We start from the raw sequence: 21,206 nt of genomic DNA on the forward strand, positions 1-21,206 counted from the left end.
TTTCCTCCCCACCCTCCCTGCGCCTCCATCTTTCCCGGTGTGTCTGTGCAGATGCAAACCGCTGTCTGTGTCATGCCGCATCCCACTAACCTACTATCGCTTTATTTACTGCGTTTCATTCACTTACCGCGGCCACACCACGATATAAACTCCAACCCACAGGGGGGATATGATGGGCGCTACGACTTTATAGCCCACATTAGGAGCCAATAAGCGGGTTACCGATACCCGAGGGTCATAAATTGTGCTTGTGCGGAGAATTTGGCCAATTCAGAACGTGTTGAATTCCTCCCCACTGCAGGATCAATAGACAGACACGGCATTGCTGCACTGTGTCGCTGGTGCTCAGCCACATGCAATTCAACAGAATAAAATAAAATGAAATAAAGATGAATGGTGCATGTCAATGCCAGGTCTGCGACGTTGCGTCCAAAAAGAAAAATGTAAAATACAGAGACAAAACCCAAGTCAGAGGTAGAGGAATAAGCTCCCAGGGCCGACAGGTGGTGATGCGCTTTCTCCCACCATGTTTGCTGGTACCGGGGTGTAGTAGTATCTATGTAGTACTCTCCACTCACCGTCGCTGCGGAGTGTCTGACCGCGTTGCACGCCGTCTGCCGGATCTCCGCCGCGCTCCCCGGTTTCAGCAGGTTCTTGGTGAATCTCCGGGTGGACTCGGCTGCCATCTCCACATCTGCGCACACCAGCAACCCGCTTTTACTCTCTGCTGCAGTCACGAGCCTCCGAACATCAGTCCGCCGGAGCCGTGTTTACACACGCACGCACACGCTCTCGCTGACGCGCGCGCACGCGTCTTTGCACACAGTAGTGGGGTTCACACACGCAGAGTATTGCCTGTACGCGCAGATTGTGCGTCAAGCTCACCGGAATCTCAACACTGCTTCTGTATGAAGCTTTCAAATTAAATCACTTGCGTCTATTTTAAACCGAGATCAACACTTTGCTTCTTCACTGTGTTGTTACTGTTATATTATTTATTGAACCCTGTGTTGTCACTTTTGTGCCACTTTATTGTTACATTCATAGTCCATACTGCTTTTTCCAGCTCAGGTTTGCAGTACGCCACCATGAGCACCAGCCCCTCACAGGAGAATCACACACACATTCACAGCTATAGGCAATTTTAAGTCATCCATTTGTGAGGAAACTGGAGTACCCTGGAAAAATCAAGTACACCAAACAAAGACTTGGCTTCGAACCCAGCCACGCATTGGTCCAGTGGATATGATTTCGTACGGGTACAGCACATTTTCAAGTGTCGGAATACAAGTCTTTCAACCGGTTCACCGTCTGTGAGGCAAATAATCATATGTCCATTTCCAGATTTTACCAATTTTTCTGGTTTCTCTCATTTCCATGTTAAAAGAAACATTTACCAACAGTTAAACAACCGTTTCTGGAAAAAAAAATAAAAATAAAAATAAAAAATTCTCTGCAGGACACCATCATATGGCAAATGACAAAGCTTTTTCTTTTTAAAGACACACTGACAGTTTAGCCTATTTGAAGATTTATTTTTAATTGGTCAGTTTCAATTTCCTAAACAAGTTTGATACATTGTTTTCTTTAATCAAAACTTTCAATGATATCTAACTATTGCTTTAAAAACAAATACCCCATGGTCAAACCTAAACGATGTGTTGAGATCATGCACAATATTCATTAGACAATACATATAAAAATAGGGAACCAGATGACAATAAGTAAAGCCACTGCACACGATGGATAGTCTGTCAGTTCAACATCTATGTGTTTACTGAGGTAGAAAACCAGGATACCTGGTGAAAGCACACATGCACAAGAAGAACCTGTTGACGTCCCCCACCGTGACTGTGACAGATTTAGTCAAAATACCTTGAGCGAGAGAACTTGGTTCACAGAATCAGAGTTGATGCTTTGGCAATTAAGAATGTTTGTGCTTTTATTTTGAAGCTCCGGCATACGTTTCAGCATGTCACTTCCTTTAGGAATCTCTTCAACTTGACAAATCCAGAGACATTAATTTCTACAGAGGTCCTGCAAACGTGTGCCACCTCCATAATAGCGAATTCATCATGCACGGTAACAGCAGTGGTAATGATGCGAGTCCTTCAGTCCTCAGCAGCTCTCCAGCCTCTGCATTGATCAGGCTGTTACACTCCACACATCTCACCGGGAGATGGAGAATGTCAACCACCGATCAGCAGTCCAGTCACGACCAGGGAAGGATGGAACAGCATTTACAGTAGCGGTTACTCCATGTGGGGGGAAACAGCAGGTCAACAGCGACATCAGGTGGTTAGATTTGTGAATACACTCGTCATCAAATACTGTACATCAATTCGCTCCTTTAATGCAGTAACACCTGGAATTGTAATGCTTTGGGACAAATAAAAGGCAATACTAAAATATTAACAGCAAAACAATTACTCTTTCAGTGATATCCTTTTTGTATACATCTATTGAAAGGAACATTTAAGAATACAGTCAGTACACCGCTTTACTTTGTTTGCTTTTCTTTTTTAAGAATACATATGTTCACAACCACAGCTTACAGGTTTGACATGTAAAACATTTTGCAATATTAAAGTATTAGAACAATAAAATTATATTAAAAACCTCTGATTAAACTGTCCGAATGACACATTGTTCGTACGTCATCACCCATTTATTATAGCACTGTATAGGCTTATGGTCTGAAGAAACAATTGCCAATAATTGAAATTCAGCAGTATCTTGGTGTGTGAACAGGAACCCCAGTAGCATGTGGAAGAAGAAGTATAATACCCTTCCACAAAAGCTTGGAACCTCCTCTTCTTGATCAACCTGCTGACACACCGCCGTGGGATCAATCCCATTCTTCAAACAGCATCTGTCACAAGACGGGCATCATGGTTGTGTTGACCTCTGATATGAGCAGCACAACCAAGCTGATCTCACAACTGCTCAACTGGGTTGAGGTCAGGACTGCTGGCAGGTCATTTGTCCTCTCCTTTCCCCCAAAAAGGGAGGTCTACTCTCAAATAAGCCCCACTCTGAAAGCATTGTCATCTGGGAATACAGAGTTCGGTGTAAATATAGGATTGCTACTGGTTGCAGAATTTCAACTTGAGGTCTCCGAATTGAAAAGTGTTCAAAGGGCACATTATTGTCAGCAAGTCCCTAAAGGGGGGTTTCAGAAGCTCAATACAAAGAGTTTTCCATTCCACAAATGCATGTTCCTTTCAAATATATCATCTTTGTACCACTGGAACAACCTGCCGAAGAACCTGAGGGCTGCAGAGAATGTTTATGTTGACCTTTCTTTTTAATAAAACTTTTAACAAACGTTTTTAACCTGTGGTAGGATTTAAGAGATGTAATAATTTATCTTTGGCAGCGGGTGAGCATCACTCAAGTTTTGAACCTGTAAAGTGCTTTGTCTTTCATTTAATTGCTCTAACTATATAAATACTGATTGATTCATTCGTAGTGGAAATAAACAGCCCTTTCAGTTATGGGCATTTTTTAAGCAGAGTATTGATACAGAAAAGAAAAAAAAAGGAATTTACAGACAAACTTCCTTACTTTTTTTTGCACTATTCAGTTTTCACAACATATCAGCAATAACAAATGTGCGTTAATGTTTTCACTGCAACATGACATACTTAAGGTGATAATCTTCCTTATATCAGTTTCTATTTTGAAACCTTAACTTTCCTCTATTTGTACTGCTAATTTCTACAAACAGGATAAGGCTCACTTGTTTATCCAATCACTTCATCCCCTTCATCAGCCAATGAAACTGTAGCTCACCTCAAAAGGTTCATTTTCTTCAGCAAACACTAAAGCACAAACTGTATCAGGAGATTTCTTCTAAGAAAAGAGCGTGTTGAATGGACATCTAATAAGTAAGTGCACGTTTCTTTTTGTTAATAGGACAAAAATCGTGTTTTCATGCGGTGTGTTAAAGTTGTTCTGTTCCACAACAAAACAAATGGCAGCCACGTTAATAGGAAGTTGACGCACAGCGCCATCATCCTGACGTTAAGCTGGCGTCGCGCTTCACAAAATGAACGTCTATATTGAAAATAATCACACAAAAGCCACACGCACACGCTACTTGTCCTGCCTTTTCGGGGAGAAGCCAGCTCTCCCGGGACCCACGCCGTCCTGCGGCCTCCAACACTCCTCTGGCCTCCGCGGCTGCTTCTTATGGGGAGGAGGTGATTAGTCCCTGACGAGCTGCAGGTGCGCCTCCTCACCTGACTGCCTCAAAAACTAACAGGGAGAAGAAGAAAGGAGACTGCGCAGCAAAGATGTAATAAACAAAAGCACAGAGGAAAATAACACCAACAACGGATAACATGCCCTCAAAGGCATCGTCTGTCTTTGTAAAGCCATTTATCATATTTAATTGTCAAATAGTTAACTGTTACTAGTAGTCCCTTCCTTTCTGTTATTAATGTGGGACTATATACGTAGCTATAGTGTTGATGGCATTGCTGTGTATTTGACAGTCTACGTGTATTTGAAATCTGTGGGAAGTATAAAACTGGGTTATAAAATTATAAAGCAAGTCTGGATTGCGGTGCCATCTCAATTTCAGTATTTAGTTTCAGTGCTCGAACAATTGAACCCTTTTAGGGTTTTGTCAGAATACTTTTTACATGAAAATTATTACTGGATGGTGATGTTTTCCCCACTTTTTTGGACATTGACATAATAAAACAGCAATAAAATCAGTTTTTATGTGTAAACTGACTGAAGTTCTGAATTTACAGCTGAAATTGTCAATGTGGTGTATTTATTGCCGTTTATTGAGTACTGCGGTCCAAGATTTTGATGTTTTTTTTGCAAAAATGTAACCGTACTTGGGTACATTGTCACAATCACAATGCTTCCAATGAAATACTTTGTAACAATAAGCCTATGAGAAATATAAGTGATAGACCTACAGGCAATATATGATTATATGGTTGTGCGTTGTCACAATTATTATTTCCTCAAAAGCCTACTTGAGTTTACCTAAATTACTATATATTACATATATTATATTATAGTTCAGGTGACTTGCTTGAAGAAATGTTAAACCAACCCAGCATGTCATTTCCCAAGGTCTAATCACACCCTGCTATAAGGTAAATAAACACATTTTTAAATGGAGTGATTCATTTTGACTCAGCTCATTTTTAATATCCACATAGAGAAGACGTTATATCAATTTGTATTGACATAGGGTTGTTGTGTTATTTTAAAGTCACTGGAAATGTATTGTAAATGTCTTGTCGTACCAAAGTTGGTCTCTGGGTGGCAGCACTGCATCGGGAATAGCGTTGAATTAGTTTCATAGTCTAGAAATTGGCCGAATCTTTAGAAATAACTTTGAAAAATACATCTGTCTCAAGTCAGTTTTGTATCAAGATCTGTATGGAAGTATTTATTTTCTTTCAATTCAATTTTCTTCAAACACAAAATATATCCAGAGCCATTGTCGATGTCACAAATATTAATTTACTTAATACATTTCTAAATGACTGCCACAGAAAATAAATCAACAGCACAAACTCTCTGCCTTGTACACCTAAATGAAACTTCCTGATATTCTATTCTTACTTTAAGAAATTAGATTAAACAGTGAAACTAAAGTTCAAGAGAGACTGACCTTTAAGATGGCCTTATTAGTGGTGTTGTCTGTCCACCTTATATTCTGATGCTGCAACTGATCACTCACCTCTTTTTTGTTCTAATTTTCATGTATATTTCATGTTGTCTATAGCAGGTCATGGTTTTTTCCTCCAATTTAGGTTAATCATCTATGTATCTTCTGTACCTACTCTATCCAGACTGGGCTTTCAGGGGTTGGTCATCAATTAATATAAAACACACCAGAGAACATGTACTGTATAGTTATTGCAGTGCTAGTTTTGTTGATGAAAGTTGTCCTTAATTTGTTTGACTCATTCTCAAGGAGAGTATAACAATGACATTTTTCAAATGATGGGACCTGGTTTTATTCCAGTTGCAAAAAATGTGGCCCTGTTGGGTGTTTTAGGGAAACAGTAGCATTAAAAGGGAGAGATAACTACACATATTGGTGGTGTCATTTTACTCGTGACATATCTTTTCAGTTCTTTTGTTTTACTTTCAGTATATTACTATACTATTGCAACACATCATAAAATGACAACCAAGACTGTAAAGATAGTGTCAAAATACAGTTAAATGATTTTACCTTGTATAAATATATTACTCATCCATAGCAAACACTTGGTGAAAGGCGTCAGTCCATACTCAAACCTGTTAGACAAGAAGGTCAGCCAGTCATATTGCTTGCATTTCAGTCTTGTGTTGGATGAAATTCACTTGAATGGCATTTGTGGCCAAAGGGGAAAAAAAGTCCCGGGAGCTTAAATTTCATGTCATGGAATGAAATCATGAAAGTATTTTCATGATCCACAGGCTGTACAGCTGCCTCCTTTTTTCACCATTATCAATTATGTGCATTTTTTCTAAAACTCCAGCAACAACCCCACCCCCCCACCCTCCCAAAAATAATCTTCATTTTGAACAATAAAATAAGTGTCTGACTTCATTGATTTCTACATTGATAAGTGACAGGTGAAGATGGGTATATGGGTAATAATATACCACCTAGTACATTTATGTTCAGAATCCAGAATATCCTCTGTTTTACCAGTTCTTTGAATATCACAGTGAGTGATGTCTTTTTTGGCTTTAGTCTTCCTGTAGGAACCATTTATAATTGTTGTTAGCTGGTTATTTAGGTTGTTTCAATAGTTTTTGTTGTTGCGTAGTTGGGCATTATTTTAGAGAGCATAGGTCACAGAACGAAGGGGGCACAGGTCGGGGGAGAGTGAACGGAACAGCAACAGACCGGCGAGGAACAGCTAGGAAAATGATTTACAATCTATAGGAAAACCCACTATTTTCACCATTTCCTTTTTCAACAAATAAACCGTCAATTGAACTGCAAGAAGACTGATTGAAATTCTGTTTGGATCTGCGTTGCTTCACTACATACCACTTGTACAGTAATGACTACATTTGGACTCTGGACCATTGGGAAATTGTCATTACACTTCCTCGCTATCGTAACTTAAGAGTAGTTTAATTCTTGTAGCATCACAGGCTTGAAGTTATAACTTGTTTTGCTAACTGTGCAAAAGAATAAACAAATGATTCTCAGTGATACAAAAGATTAAAATGTAGTCAATCGAACGCAGCAGTAAAGCTTCAGTTTAACAGACGGAGACCTACAGCTGAAAGTTCCCCTCAACTCACCGCATATTGATGGATCACAGGTTCTAGTTGAATCAGTTAGTTTTTGTCAATGTTCAAATGACATTTGAGCATTAGTAAGTGCAATGTTGCTTTACGTTACAGGCGTTCTTAAAGACCTATGTAACTGAAAATAAATCAAAGGATTACTTGAGTTTGGTTCAGAGTTGGTAGATCGCATGACGCGTCACTGTGGGTATGGCACCACTCAAGTTGAGCTCAGACCGATTCTTATCTTTTGAAAACCCAGAAAAAGCAGTGAGTCGGTGTGATCACTTTCCAGTTATCTGAGGGCCTCTGATGGCGTTAACTTGTCTGAGGAAGAATTAGTGACCTGATGCTATTATTTACTGCAAATTATCTTCTCTTATTTCAACAAGGAACATTCTAACACTGTTACTCAGTAGGCACATCAATCCATCATAGAGGAAGTAGAGATGTGCAACTAATAAAGTGGCTGCAGAATCTCAAATACTTTTTGGACATGTGAGAAAACCCTGTGCGGTCTGACAGTAATCCAGTTCCACCTCGGAGCTGCAGATAGAGGGAGCAGCCAGATGGGGAGGGGGTGGATATGGAAAAGCGGATAGTGATAGTGCTGTATTAAAAAGGAAAAAAAAAAAAGTAAAATGAAGAAGACAGGTAAATCAGTTGGGTGTATTCATGAATGATAAATTAATCTCATAATGCATGGGCCAGACAGCCATAAATGCACGGTGAGCCTTAATCCCAGCCCCGTGTGGCTGACAGTAAAGGTTAACTGAGAGGTGAAAGTGAAATGCAGGATATGGAAAAAGAGAAAACAGGGCAGCCAAAAAAAAAAAAAAAAAAGAGGAAAAAAAGGGAGTGAAAAGGGTTGGTGAAATGTTGAAATGCTCCTCAGGCAGAGGTTGGACATAGTGCAGCTTTAGGCAGCCTATATTTCTTGTCAGGTCCTCAGATTCAATAACAAGATAGCACTCTCCAGCATCTACAGGTTCTTCAATTCAAGACTGTCTTGAGGACAAAGGGAAGAAAGAGACCATTGGAGGCCTGTAGGGAGAGCAGCGAGATCACATTTCTGCCGGCCAGGCTTTGCCCAAGTGTCTAATTCTAATTTCCTCTTTCACAAGCTTGTGCAAAAGGAGTGTATGTCCATCTGCAGTTGCATACTCCTGTGGGAGCGATTGAGAAGAAGCAGTGTGTTTCGGGGTCTGAATCTGATGCTTGCATGTGTGCTGCGGAGTGTTTTGAGAGTTTCGCTCACAGCTGTGGATACGATGTGTAGGAGAATAAGTGACTGGACTTGTGCAAGATTGAGAGAGTATGGGAAATGAGAGTTTTTGCCAGGAGAGGACAAGCTGATGGTGGATATACAACCACAAAGAGGGACTTTCGCTGTGGGAGGATCGCAGTGATATTAGGAAGAGACGCCGAGAGGCAAAAGCTGGATGAAAAGGGAAAGAAAAAAAAACCGTTAAAGAACACATGGAGAGTTGAACCATTTGTAGGTCTCCAACTGTGGAGGACAAGTGAATGTCGAGGGAAAATCTTCTGCATAGCTCAAGTGAGGTTTTTTTTTTTTTTGTCAGCATGTTCGGCAGCTAAGTCAATATGAGAACTTGATTTTCAAAAGGCAAAACCAGGAACAGCCTGCGAGTAGTACAGAGTTCAAAAGACAAACCAAAGAATATCCTTTCTTTCTGGGCTATGATAATACAGAATGAGTGGGAGATGCAAAAATTTGAGAAATTGCACAAATTCGCATAATTTTTCTGAATCTGTACTTTGGACAAATTGCACAGATGTTGCAAGAATGTCACCCAAACTCGGTTTGGGTGAAAACTGACCGAGTGTTTGCACACATGTATTGGACACTCACTGGAGATTAGCTTGACAACTTGAAATTAAGAATTTTTAGGAGTTGAATGATAGTCTTCCCAGTCATTTTGTCATCAGCAAAATGGATCTCGCTTAAGAAATGTAGAAACTGCTGCTGCATGAGGAACAACCGAACCACGATGAAGACGGGGCTGGCAGTAGGGATCCATTCTTCTTGTTCTTACACTTTATTAATTTGTCAACTTGTGTGCGAAGGGTTCTGGACTGGTTTGAGGCATCCTTGATGACTTAGTGAGAATAAAACTTTGTGTAATTTTTTATTTATTTATTTCACAAAGCTCTGCAACTAACACAAGGAAATTGGGAACTCTCACGAATATGTTTGAATAATTGGAGAATCGCACTCTATGTTATTGGTCAAACAGGTGATAATGTGCTCAAGTGTTGCAACTTCACTTGCGATACCTAAACAAACACTTAAGTAAATGATGCTAATATCTTTCTGTTTCTGGATCTGTATTTCCAAATGTGCGTTCTCATTTTTCAGCAAGACGACATATTATACATAAGTTTTTTTGAGGACATGTGCATTTGCAGCTCCTAAAGGCAGTGTTTCAGAAGACTTTCTCCTTTTCTATCACTTATCTTGATTTTTGTGATTTGGATTTCTGGCCTTTTTGTATGAAATAATGAGTAAACAACAAGGAGAATACAATCCTCTGTCAATACAATATAAAGCTGTAGAGCTCAATGTGATGACATGCAGATCATGAAGGCACAAAACATGGGAACGTAAAATATATTGCGGTCGGGTCATTCTTTTGTGACATGTACATTGTGAATGTTGATGTGGCGACCGTGATACTTTGCATTGTATTGTGCAGCCCAGTTTAAAACTTGTATTCTCAGTTTATCACAGTTCAGTGAGGTACTGCTTAATTCTACACTTTAATGATAACTTCAATCTGAGTAAACTTTATTTTATTCAACATCAGTACTTCATCTTTCAAACCGCTCCTGACAATCACATTAGACCCCCTAACTCTGATGCATTAGGGCACATCCAGCATTGGGGTCTTAATCATGGCGGCTTCTCGGGACTTGAACTAGTCTGATTTATGTACACGTGCGAAGGAAATGTGTTTATCGCAGTTTTTGTTTTTTTGTTTTTTGTTATTATCTGAGCTTTGCGTCAAGTGCAAATGCAGTCAACAAGAAGTTGATATGGATGATGTTTATGTCAGAGATGAATCAGCTCATAAAGAGCTTGTTATAATCTCACGCAGTTATAAATGGACAGTGCAAAATTAATTCCAGACCTCACTTGTTTGAGGCTGTCAGAAGCTATTAGACTTATTTACACGCATGCACGCACACACACACACACACAAAGTGGTTCATGTACTATTTCACAACCAATAGCTGGGGGGAAAAAAAAGGAAGAGCAATATAACCAAGATCTTTATACTGTGTGACTTCTCAAAATACCAAACACAACCACACTGTCTGACACACTTTGTGATTTGCCAAAACATTAAAGTAAAGCCAAACACAAGAAGACTCGCTTACTCACAAGCAGAAACATTTAAAACAGAGGAATAGGTACTTTCCAAGGTCTGCTCCAGATTTTAGAAAGTGTGTTATTCTGGTTGTTCTCTGTACAGATTATTTTGACATCGTCACAGCAGACAAAGCCTCAGCTCTTCTTGTAGTCTCTAGCCAAGTGGTCCTGGACCCTGTGTCTGTGTTGTGGAGCACTGGTCTAATGCATAATGCCTTGTTTCCTTATTTTTAGGCTTGGTTTTTGACCACATGATTTAATCAATACTTTACTGATCCCGTTGGGGAATTTGCACACGAGCTTGATTCTCTAACCTTTCAACTACTGCCTTTCCAAATATCTTAAAAAAACCACCAAAAAAAACCCTTTCTGTCTACAAGATGAAAACCTTATCTTCTTTTCACGCCTTTCACCTAAACTCTATCAAATTGATTTGTGTGGAATAAAAGCTTGTAAATCGGTCATGTAAACTCTTCATTCCCCTGACATGAAGTGATGCAAACTCTCGTGGTAAGCAAGCCAAAATTGCTCAACAGTAATCGATGCAGGAGTCCTTTTTTCCCGCGTCAGTATTCGAGCATGTTCTCTTGTACGTTTGCTTAAGATTCCTATGTAATGGCTCGGTGTCAGTCAGGGAGGGAGGACTTGGCTCCTGATCAAAAGTAGTTGGTGTACAAATTGCTAATACTCCTCATTAGTCTTGGCGCGTCACATGCACTCGTGTCTTGAACTTTTGATTTTGCAACACTATTATGCAGGAGTTTTTAAAGTGTGGGAGGATGAGCCCCCCCTCCCCCCTCCCATTGCACCCTCACAACACCACAACAATACTTGGAATTTGAACTGTCTGCTGGCAATACTTGTTAAAGTGATTGTTTTGTTTGTATTGTATTGTTTATTTCATCTTATAAATTCAAATCAATTACACTGTAGATTCATTTTTGGATTCGCTTTCTTATTTACCAACGACTCCATCAAGCTCTTATTTTCTCATTAGCAAAGATTTTTTGCAACTTATTTGTTTACAGAGAAAACTAAAGTGCCGACTCATAGCTGGCAGTATGTGTCGTCTAAACACAGTTGAACGCTTCGTGACTCAGATCAGGTCTTAGTCTAGAATCATTTAAGTGTGAGGGAGAGTGTTTGGCCTTTAGAAAGAGAATTTAAGAGGTTTCATTTTTCAATTCAGGGTACAATCAGATCGAGTGATTAGCATTGTAAGACAAAATGTTTTTTGGGAATATTAGACATGGATAATGAGGGTCAGGTATTTTTGTCTTATACATGGATTTGTGTTGTATGAGCTCACTGAACACGATAAATATTCCAATCTCACTGGATATCAACTACCTGGATATCAGCATGTTCTCATCACTTTATTCTCTTAGCCACAAATGTGAAGTGTCACTCAGTGCAGCACAGACTTGCAAATATCAGATGACACAGCTTTTTCAAACATTAGTTTGTATTCTTACCTTCGAGCTTTCCTTTGTCTTTGTTAATAAATGAATGAGGTTCATTGTGTCTCGTCACTGTGTGTGTGTGTGTGTGTGTGTGTGTGTGTGTGTGTGTGTGTGTGTGTGTGTGTGTGTGTGTGTGTGTGTGTGTGTGTGTGTGTGTGTGTGTGTGTGTGTGTGTGTTAAAACAGAGTGTCTGGTGCCTGGGGTGAAATCAGGCAGATAAAAGGCAGTGATGAGGTCTGGATCCTCAGCATCCTGACAGCTGTAGATTAAATTAAAGAACTTCTGACAAATCAAACAGATTTCTCTCTCGATCTCTCCCTCTCTTTCTCTCCATCCCTCTCTCCCTCTTCACCCCCAGAGCCCTCATCAGGCGAGCTGGGTGCGGAACTTGAAACAAAATGGATTTCATCTTTAAGGGCTTGGGCAGGCTTTGAAACAGCACCAGCTGCTGGGCCTGCTTGTCTCTTTTTCTTTCTCTTTTGGACTCGTTGGCTTGCCTTTTTTCCAGATACTTCAACAAACTTGAGCCATATTGTGACAGATAAAGGTAGAACATCAGTACATCAAACCCTGACAGTAATTGAGAGATAAAACAGACACATTTTGCAGGTTCTGAGAGGCCCACTCCGATCGGCACATCAAACGCTCCCACTCGGGATTCCAGGGAATGGCAGAGAGCAGCGCTCTGCTCCCACTGGATCTAAATGCTGCTGTAATAAGATGTTAGTACTTTCTAATGTGGTCTATTGGCAGTTAAACCCACTCTGATATGAAAATACATGTCAAATAGACCCACTGCCACTCCCGATAAAGCTCTCAGACTCAAAAATAGCTTGTACCGTCACGTAAATGTGTATGTCATTGCCTTCCCATGCATGGTGCTCTTGAGAATGGAAGCTTAACATTAAACCGTTTTATTACTCTTATCAAAAACGTGTCCTTCATGCTGCCTTGGCATATTGATTCAAAAGTGTGTATGTAAGCAGTAGCTTGTATCTTTGTATAATGTAGTTTAACTGAACTTACCTGGTCTCCTGTGAAGATTTGCATCATCAATATCAAGTAATTTTCTGAGTTTTCATTACATTATTCTCATATGAGAGGCCTAAAAGCAGACGGCTGTCTGTCCCTCAGTAACACTGTGAGTGTTCTTCCAATTGATAAAGTACAATACACTCTTCTGTGTAAAAGAATAGTCACAACTAATTGACTTGAAGGTTAATTCTTGCCGACATCTAATTGTACAAATAGTTTGTGAGCAAATGTTTGCATGACATATTCTCCAAGATTCATATTGCCTATTTTATACACCTCTATGTAGGACATCAGCTCTCCAAAGTTTTTTTACATAGTACCATTTATGTTGTGTTTTACACACTCACCTTATACAATGGTAGTGAAAGTATATATCTCCTGATGGATTTCCATTTGCTTCATGTTGATGGAGTTAAACTTCTAAAAAATATTAACAAATAGCTGCTTGTCACATGTTATTTTGCTTATAAAATGTACAACAGCTATATTGATCAGTCAAATAGGTGATTGAATAAAACTTAATAGCTATTTTTGAGATATTTTCGTGTAAATGAAAGAGTCAATATGAAAATTATCTTTTAGACCATTGCATTGATAAACTTACTTTTTGTTTATGGACTGTTGTTCAACGCAAAGACACATTAGACTGCATGTTAAGTTTCGACATTGGTTGCCTTTTGAGAGCATTTTTTTGTTAGACATTTTAAGAACAATTAAACAATGAAGAGAGAAGTAACAGAATAACCGATCTCATGATAATAATTGTGAGAAACACAGCTGTATAATCTCCTGCTTATGACCCAAGTTGTCATCTCTAAAGTTGTGCTTTTATCCATTTGTTGTAGGTTGTCATGGCAAATGAATAAAGCAATATTTAAAAATTCCCAAAATAATATTAAATTGTATTTTTATGAGATATTCATGGTCAACATATATGACAAGTCGACATCAGTCTGCTGATCAATTAATTGTCTTTTCCATAGTCACACATGAGTAAACTATGACAGAATCTTTCTTTCCCCATAATATAATTTAAGCTGTAAGTTATTTCTTACACAACCTGAATTATTGCAAGCTTTTTTGTTTAATTCCTAAAACACTAAACATACAGTGTCTCGATATATTAGATTATACTTGTCATTGTCAATGGTATTTTACTTTATTGAAATACACTTGTACTAGATGATGACAAAGATGATGGCGTACTGTGGAATCTTCACTTTAAGTAATTAACAAGTAACTTGCTTAGTTGTTTTGAACTTTCAGTAACAACAGTTTGTTTTTCAATGTATTAGTTTTTTTTTTTTTTTTTTCTTTTATTACTCGATTGGCACTTTCATCACTGGAGTTCATTGATAAGCACTGGATGCTATCCTGAAAGACTCTGAGCGCAAATGAAAATCAGACCACAGAATATGTTTATTCAAGAAGCTTTCTGGGCACTAGAGAGCAGCATTGGGCAGTGATGAAAGGGGGGATGCCAGCCGTGTGTGTGTGTGTGTGTGTGTGTGTGTGTGTGTGTGTGTGTGTGTGTGTGTGTGTGTGTGTGTGTGTGTGTGTGTGTGTGTGTGTGTGTGTGTGTGTGTGTGTGTGTGTTTATCGAGAATGTAAAAGAGTATGTGGACCCAAAATGCCTCACCAAGCTTCAGCAGCTGGCCAAACAGACTGAGCAGGGGTTCAGGGAGGTGTGTGTGTGTGTGTGTGTGTGTGTGTGTGTGTGTGTGTGTGTGTGTGTGTGTGTGTGTGTGTGTGTGTGTGTGTGTGTGTGTGTGTGTGTGTGTGTGTGTGTGTGTGTGTGTGTGTGTGTGTGTGTGTGTGTGTGTGTGTGTGTGTGTGTGTGTGTGTGTGTGTGTGTGTGAGAGAGAGAGAGCGAGAGGAGTGGTGCAGACTGCTGAAGGGAGGCCTTCTTCTCACCCGAGTCCTCGGCCCTGCTGCTCAAACCAACAGAATTAATAGGCTCGTTTGCCAAGAAAAACACTCTAATCAGTGGGTTTCCTCTCATTAAAAGTTAATTAGTTTGACACGAATTTCCTGCAGAAGAAAGTATTGGCCACTTAGAACTCATTAGAGCCAAAGGAAAACATCACACTGAGAGAAGCTGGAGGAGAGGAGAGAAAGGAGGAATGGGACACACACACACACACACACTCTCACACACACACACACACACACACACACACACACACACACACACACACACACGCACTGACAGACTCACGCGAGCTGGCACATCTACAGACATGTGTGCTACTTTGTTATTCCAAAATGTTAGCGACAGATGTAAACATGCATGCCAGCACACGTATACACAGACACACATAAGTACTTACATGCACATATCTGCACACGGAGAGATACATCGTAGCCTCTTTACAGCCTCTGCTGGCATCTGTAATGCTGAGATGAGTTGTCCTGGGATTTATACATCTGCACATAAACTGTGTCTGTATCCTTTCTTCCGAGTCACTCTCCAAATGCATGAAATGCCGCGTACATAACTCTGAAACGGCCCACCCAACTCACTCGTTACATGCACACACGTGTAGCTGATCTATGATGTAAAAAAACTGATTGTTTCATATGTAACAAATATGTCGCGTATGATTGCATGGGTTTTCAACCTGGGTGGCCACGTAAAAGGCACACAAATGAAGGCTACCACTGATATCTCATATTTAGACTATTTTCAAAACAACTCAGTGTTGCAGGGTCCTGTCCACTGAGTTGAAAAGATTCAGCTCAACAATTAAATGTCTACCCCAGGGGTCCTCAATTCCGGGCCTTGATGGCCGGTGTCCTGCAAGTTTTAGCTCTCTCCCAGCTTCAGCACACCTGATGTTTAGGTCATCATCAAGCTTGTAAAAAAGCCAAGTTATGAGCCCCTTATTGCATTCAGGTGTGTTGCAACTGGGAGAAACTTAAAACATGCAGGACACTGGCCCTCGAGGACCGGAATTGAGGACCCCTGGTCTACCCATTGCATTTCAGCACCAGAGACATTAGTCAGTCATTGTTGTATTCCTCTACACGGTGCTGCTTAACTGTCATACAAACTGCCTGCCACTAGTCGGCGCTACAGAGCCGACAGACTGCAGTTAAGAAGTCGGCAGATTTCTTTTGGTGGGAAATGAAATGTTTTAAATTGGCATACTTTCATTTAGCTAATTTCAAAAACAAGGTAGGGGCATTTTATTATATTAGATGATATGGCAAAACATGTGTGTCCACTCAAGGTAAAGACTTCAAGAAATAAAGGGATATGTTGAATCTGGATTGTCGGTGCAGGAACGAGAAAAGGTCATCTCCAGAGAACAAAACTACTGAAATTCAGCAGCACTTAAAATTGGTATCAGTTGTTCAAAATTGTGCTCAAAGTCTTAAAATGTCTTAATGCACACAAAATATGTATAATGAGGACAACGTTAAAGATATTTAACTTAAACTACTAGTTTGCATTAAAATGCTGGTTTAGTTCACAGAGAAATGAATTGCCAGGAACATGCCAGCGACAGTGTATTTATTCTCTTCATCTTGTTTTTGTTAGCAGAGTTATTTCTTTCTGTTTGTAAAGAGGAGACATATGACTTCTAAATTTCCCTCTGTCAACATTAATATAAGTTTGGACACGTCCCCACGCTGTTAGATTGTTCCCTTCAACATCTGCTCCGACGGTGCAGTTAGTCGATTATTCAGCAGAATCCTAAACAGCTTCAGTGGAGCAAAATGAAAAGGTTCCATCTTCAAAGTGAACTCGAGCACATAAGTTAGGTCCCACACTTCCTGTTGGAACAACTTTGAGGTTTAAGATTTATTTCCTTTTTCATAATATAATTACAGATGGCAGCTTTACGCAATAGTTGACATCACTTATAATCTATGACAATTAAGGGGGCACACAATCAGATTAAAGAGATCTGATTACCCCCTCCGTACCCCGGGGGGAATCCTGCCCCTGCAATAACTGTTTTTCTACTATTGTTCTACATGATATACTTGACAAGCGAAAAGTAACTCAAATATATGTTAAAGGAAACTGCTCTCTTTTACAGTTTTGTGTTTGAATTGCTTCACCAGGACAGGTGTGAGTGGCTTCTCAGCACTCGCTTCAATGTTTCAGTCAGCACTTTTGTTAAAGAGAAAAAAACAAAGCAAAAAGAAAACATCATTCTTAAACTGGAGACAGAGAAGACAAGTAGTAAAGGAAATAACGTTACAATCATGTCTGCTATATGAGAGATGGAAAAGACAATGGTAGGGTTGTTCCATTCAAGTACAAAAAAAAAATAAAAAATCAATATCAGAACTCGGCCTCTTCAACAAAATCTGTGCTCAGCCTCCCACAGTTAAAGTTAGACACACACACACACACATGTGCTCCCACACCCTCCTCCATTTCCGCCTTCACTCCATCTCCTCGCCGCTCTCCAGCCTCACTGATCTGTCCAGTCTGCTCAGACTTCCTCTTGTTAATGAATCATGAAGTTTGACTTTTCCTCCTTAATAAGCAGTGTTTTGCAGAGTGCACGAGGAGAGCGCGGTTTGTTTTCCTTTAATTAGCGAGGCAGCTTCTCCCGGGCACGGGGCTCAGCCATCGAGAAGGCCGGGCCCCGCCGAGCAGCGACACATGAGGAAATGCTGAGAGGCAACCCGGCGCTGCCAGGTGGCCGCAAGACGAATGGGCAGAGGCGCGGACTGAGACGGGGCAGGAAACATGCAGCCACGGTACTGCCAACTGAAGAACAATGACAGGAAATGTCCTGGAGAAAACACAGCAGCCGGTGGTGAAAGAAGGATGGAAAGAGGGAGTGAGAGGAGGGACAGAAATACCAGGAATAAATAAAGGGGAGCAATGAAGGAAAGCGTTAAAAGAAAGGATGGCAAGAGAGAACTGGAAACATGCACATTGAACACAAAGAGTTACAGTTTAAAGGAAGAAGGGCGTGTACATTTATTTCACATGGACTCGGCATCTCACAACATTTTTCAGGGTCTAGATGCTTTTCAAAAAATATTGACATTCTATGGAGTTCATTGCCACACGGCAGTGTTCTGGTTTGCACTGTTGACTCAGTTACAAAATAAACCTGGTTCAGTTTCCTGCTTAGATGTGTTTCTGTGTGGAGTTTGCATGTTCTCCCTAAGCGTGCCTGTACCAGTTTCAACACACGTGCTAAGTTAATTGCTGCCTCTAAACTGCTGGTAGGTGTGTGATTGTCTCTCTATGAGGGATTCACGACCTCTCCAGGGTGCAGACCCAGTATCAGCTGGGATCAGCTTCAGCCCCCAGCAACCCTGAGTTGGATAAAGCGTAATGTGAGATAGATGGATGACTTCATATTTATTCAAAACCGGGCTAAAACGACAAAAAAAATTTTCATCCTCCGTATGCATGAGTGGCTGCAGTGCCTCGTCGACCATCACGAGGCAGAGGTCAGTCGTACAAATATGTTGATTATTTTAACTGTTCTGGGTAAACTTCAAGTCAAGAAGCCTGCTTACAAACTATATGACTTTTTTTTTTCCCCTCTCGTGGAAGTTTTCATTGAATTAAATAATGCCCAAGCTTGAAAACAAATGTTTGGTTTAGAGTATTGATTTGGAACAAATCCAGTTGGATAGCAGTCTACATGAGCATGTTTATGTTTATCTGCTTTTCAGTGCTCATACAACTAGTCCTGTCTATTTTACAATGGCAGGGTGACTTTTACAGTGCCCGTTTAGCATGACAGGGCATTAGGTGCTTTATCTGCCACCTGAAGAAAAGCTGTGATTCTGACAACACAAACAAATGACCAGATTGGAGGTTGTTTGGTGTGGAATGAAAGCATGAAATATTCTGAACAGTTCAAATTGTTCAAGTTAAATACACACCAGAGGAAAATAATCAGTTGTGTATTCCAGGCGGTGAGGCAATTTGTTGTAGTTTTTACTGTAATCGCTTCAAAGTGATCGCCAAACTGGCTGTAGCTGTACTTATGTGTGATGTTGCATGCCTGTCCTTGTAAGGACCAATTTGACATTGTGGGGCCATTACATGTTGGAAAAGGCAGGACATTTGGATCAATTTGATCGCTCCCTTCTGGCCTAATGTGCAAAGGACTATTTGAGAATGTTATAGCTTGTTGGGATTCTCATTATTATTGCTGCTCCTATTTTTCTGGGTTTCACAAGAAAGTGTAAAATGTGAACAGACAACCATTCCAACTAATGACGCACATGTAAGAAGACAACTAATTCATGATAAAACATCGTAGCACTCACAGTTAGCTATGAACAACCATAAATGTACTGCTTGTTGTTTGTTCAGCAGGTTGTTTTTGTCCAATTATAGTATTAAAAGTGAATGAAGTGATTCTGGGATCAGGTATTTCGGGGTTATTTTAGCTACTGGTAAGGGTCTTGGAAAAGTAGCAGTGTGTGCTCGCTTGTGTGTGGCCTTATTCATTTCTGGACCTAAGTCTGATTGCACATTGGCCAATGTGTGTGTGTGTGTGTGTGTGTGTGTGTGTGTGTGTGTGTGTGTGTGTGTGTGTGTGTGTGTGTGTGTGTGTGTGTGTGTGTGTGTGTGTGTGTGTCCTCACCATATACCTGTGGGATCACTGGTATTAGACACTCATCAGAGTGAACCTTTGTCGAGTCAATATCAGAGGCTTCACCTGCGAGTCTGACCTTTCCAGCCTGTCCCTTCTCTAAAACACCCCTCACACACCTCCTCACACACACACCTACACACACACACACACGATCAATCTTTGCCCGGTTTCTCCGACAGCAAAGCACAAAGCCAATCACATCAACATGGCCGGGATGCCATGCACACCCCGTGACAAAATGTCACTGGAGAGGCTGTGTCAGGAGACCCCGACCTGCGTGCGTGTGTATGTGTGTGCATGTGCTTGTGAGAGAGAGAGAGAGAGAGAGAGAGAGAGAGAGAGAGAGAGAGAGAGAGAGAGAGAGAAGAAGCTGAAACGCTCAAAGATTTCACAGATAACCAGTGAGGTTTTCCATTTGGTTGTGTGTTTGTGTCTTTGTGTGACCAGTAATAAAGTGAAGTTGTGTGATTCGCTTACACTTTGACACTTTGACTAATTTCAAAACAGATGATGCACCAACCCTATTATCTGCTGGTATTTGAGCAACTTTTGTATTACGGAGCAGCTGAGTGGAGCTTTGTCTGCTAAGATCAGCCCTGAGGCCACAAAGATAATGCCATCATGTCAGTCTCTAATAAAAGAGCTCCAGTTAACTAACAGTAACACAATAAAGCTGTAAAGTATTTTTCAATAAATCATCAGGAAGATCAATTTACATTCGTGCACTGGGGTCTTACCCTGATGACTATGCTTCCCGTGCACTAATTAAACAATGAGTGATCATCTCGTTTCACTGTATATTACAAAAAAGGACCGCAGCCAATAAAATACATGATGGAGCCCGGCCAATGCTGTGTACTGTATATTATCGCCTTACCTGGTTACATTGTGTTTCTGTGTGAAGTGGGATGCCAAGAGGAGGCTTCAGAGCCCATCTGAGTCTCACGTCCTAAAGACAGCCGTCTGCGTTCTCCTGCCAAGCTCACCTGGACTGCCTCACCTGCGCTTGTGACCCAGTGGTGCAGTGCAGCTCTGTATGTGTAGAGCTGTTGGCTTAATCAAAGAAAAGTGGTGTGTTACACTGCAGTGTAAGAAGGAGGTGAGCAAGGTGCGAGGATGTACACTCACAAAAATGAGAGAAGCTCAACGGAGCCAAATGTTGGTTCTTTGGCGAGCTTTTGGTGTGGCGCTGAACCGCTTTCTTGTCGTGACATATAGCATCATCAGCAGTGCAGAGCCACCACACCACCACACCTCCCCCCGAATCCTTGTTTCCAGGAAGAATCGGTGTGCAGAAAACATTTTATCTTGCTGGTATATATAGATCAGTGGTTTTCGAAGTATGGGTAAGCCCCCCCCTCCTTAGGGGTTGGCGTAAACCAGCAGGAGAGGCAGCAGAATAAATCTCGGGGTCGGGCACTGGTCCAATTATTAAAGCAGGGCTGTCATTTT

At 40.7% G+C, this 21,206-nt stretch overlaps 1 protein-coding gene across 2 annotated transcripts in view; it reads right to left on the bottom strand.

Annotated features, from left to right (window-relative positions):
* dock10 (dedicator of cytokinesis 10) overlaps positions 1–692 on the bottom strand; it is a gene marked incomplete at its 5' end in the record, with an annotated part of 73,240 nt that extends 72,548 nt beyond the window's left edge. The window contains one exon of one of the 2 annotated variants that reach the window (XM_080460050.1): positions 579–686. In XM_080460050.1, coding sequence (XP_080316176.1) covers positions 579–686 — 108 coding nt within the window. Of the gene's footprint in view, positions 1–578 lie in introns of both variants that reach the window. The other variant, XM_080460052.1, reaches the window with a different exon arrangement.
* Positions 693–21,206: the final 20,514 nt, after the last annotated feature.

Source organism: Lipophrys pholis (assembly GCF_963383615.2).
Source record: "Lipophrys pholis genome assembly, chromosome: 3".
Lineage (NCBI taxonomy): Eukaryota > Metazoa > Chordata > Actinopteri > Blenniiformes > Blenniidae > Lipophrys > Lipophrys pholis.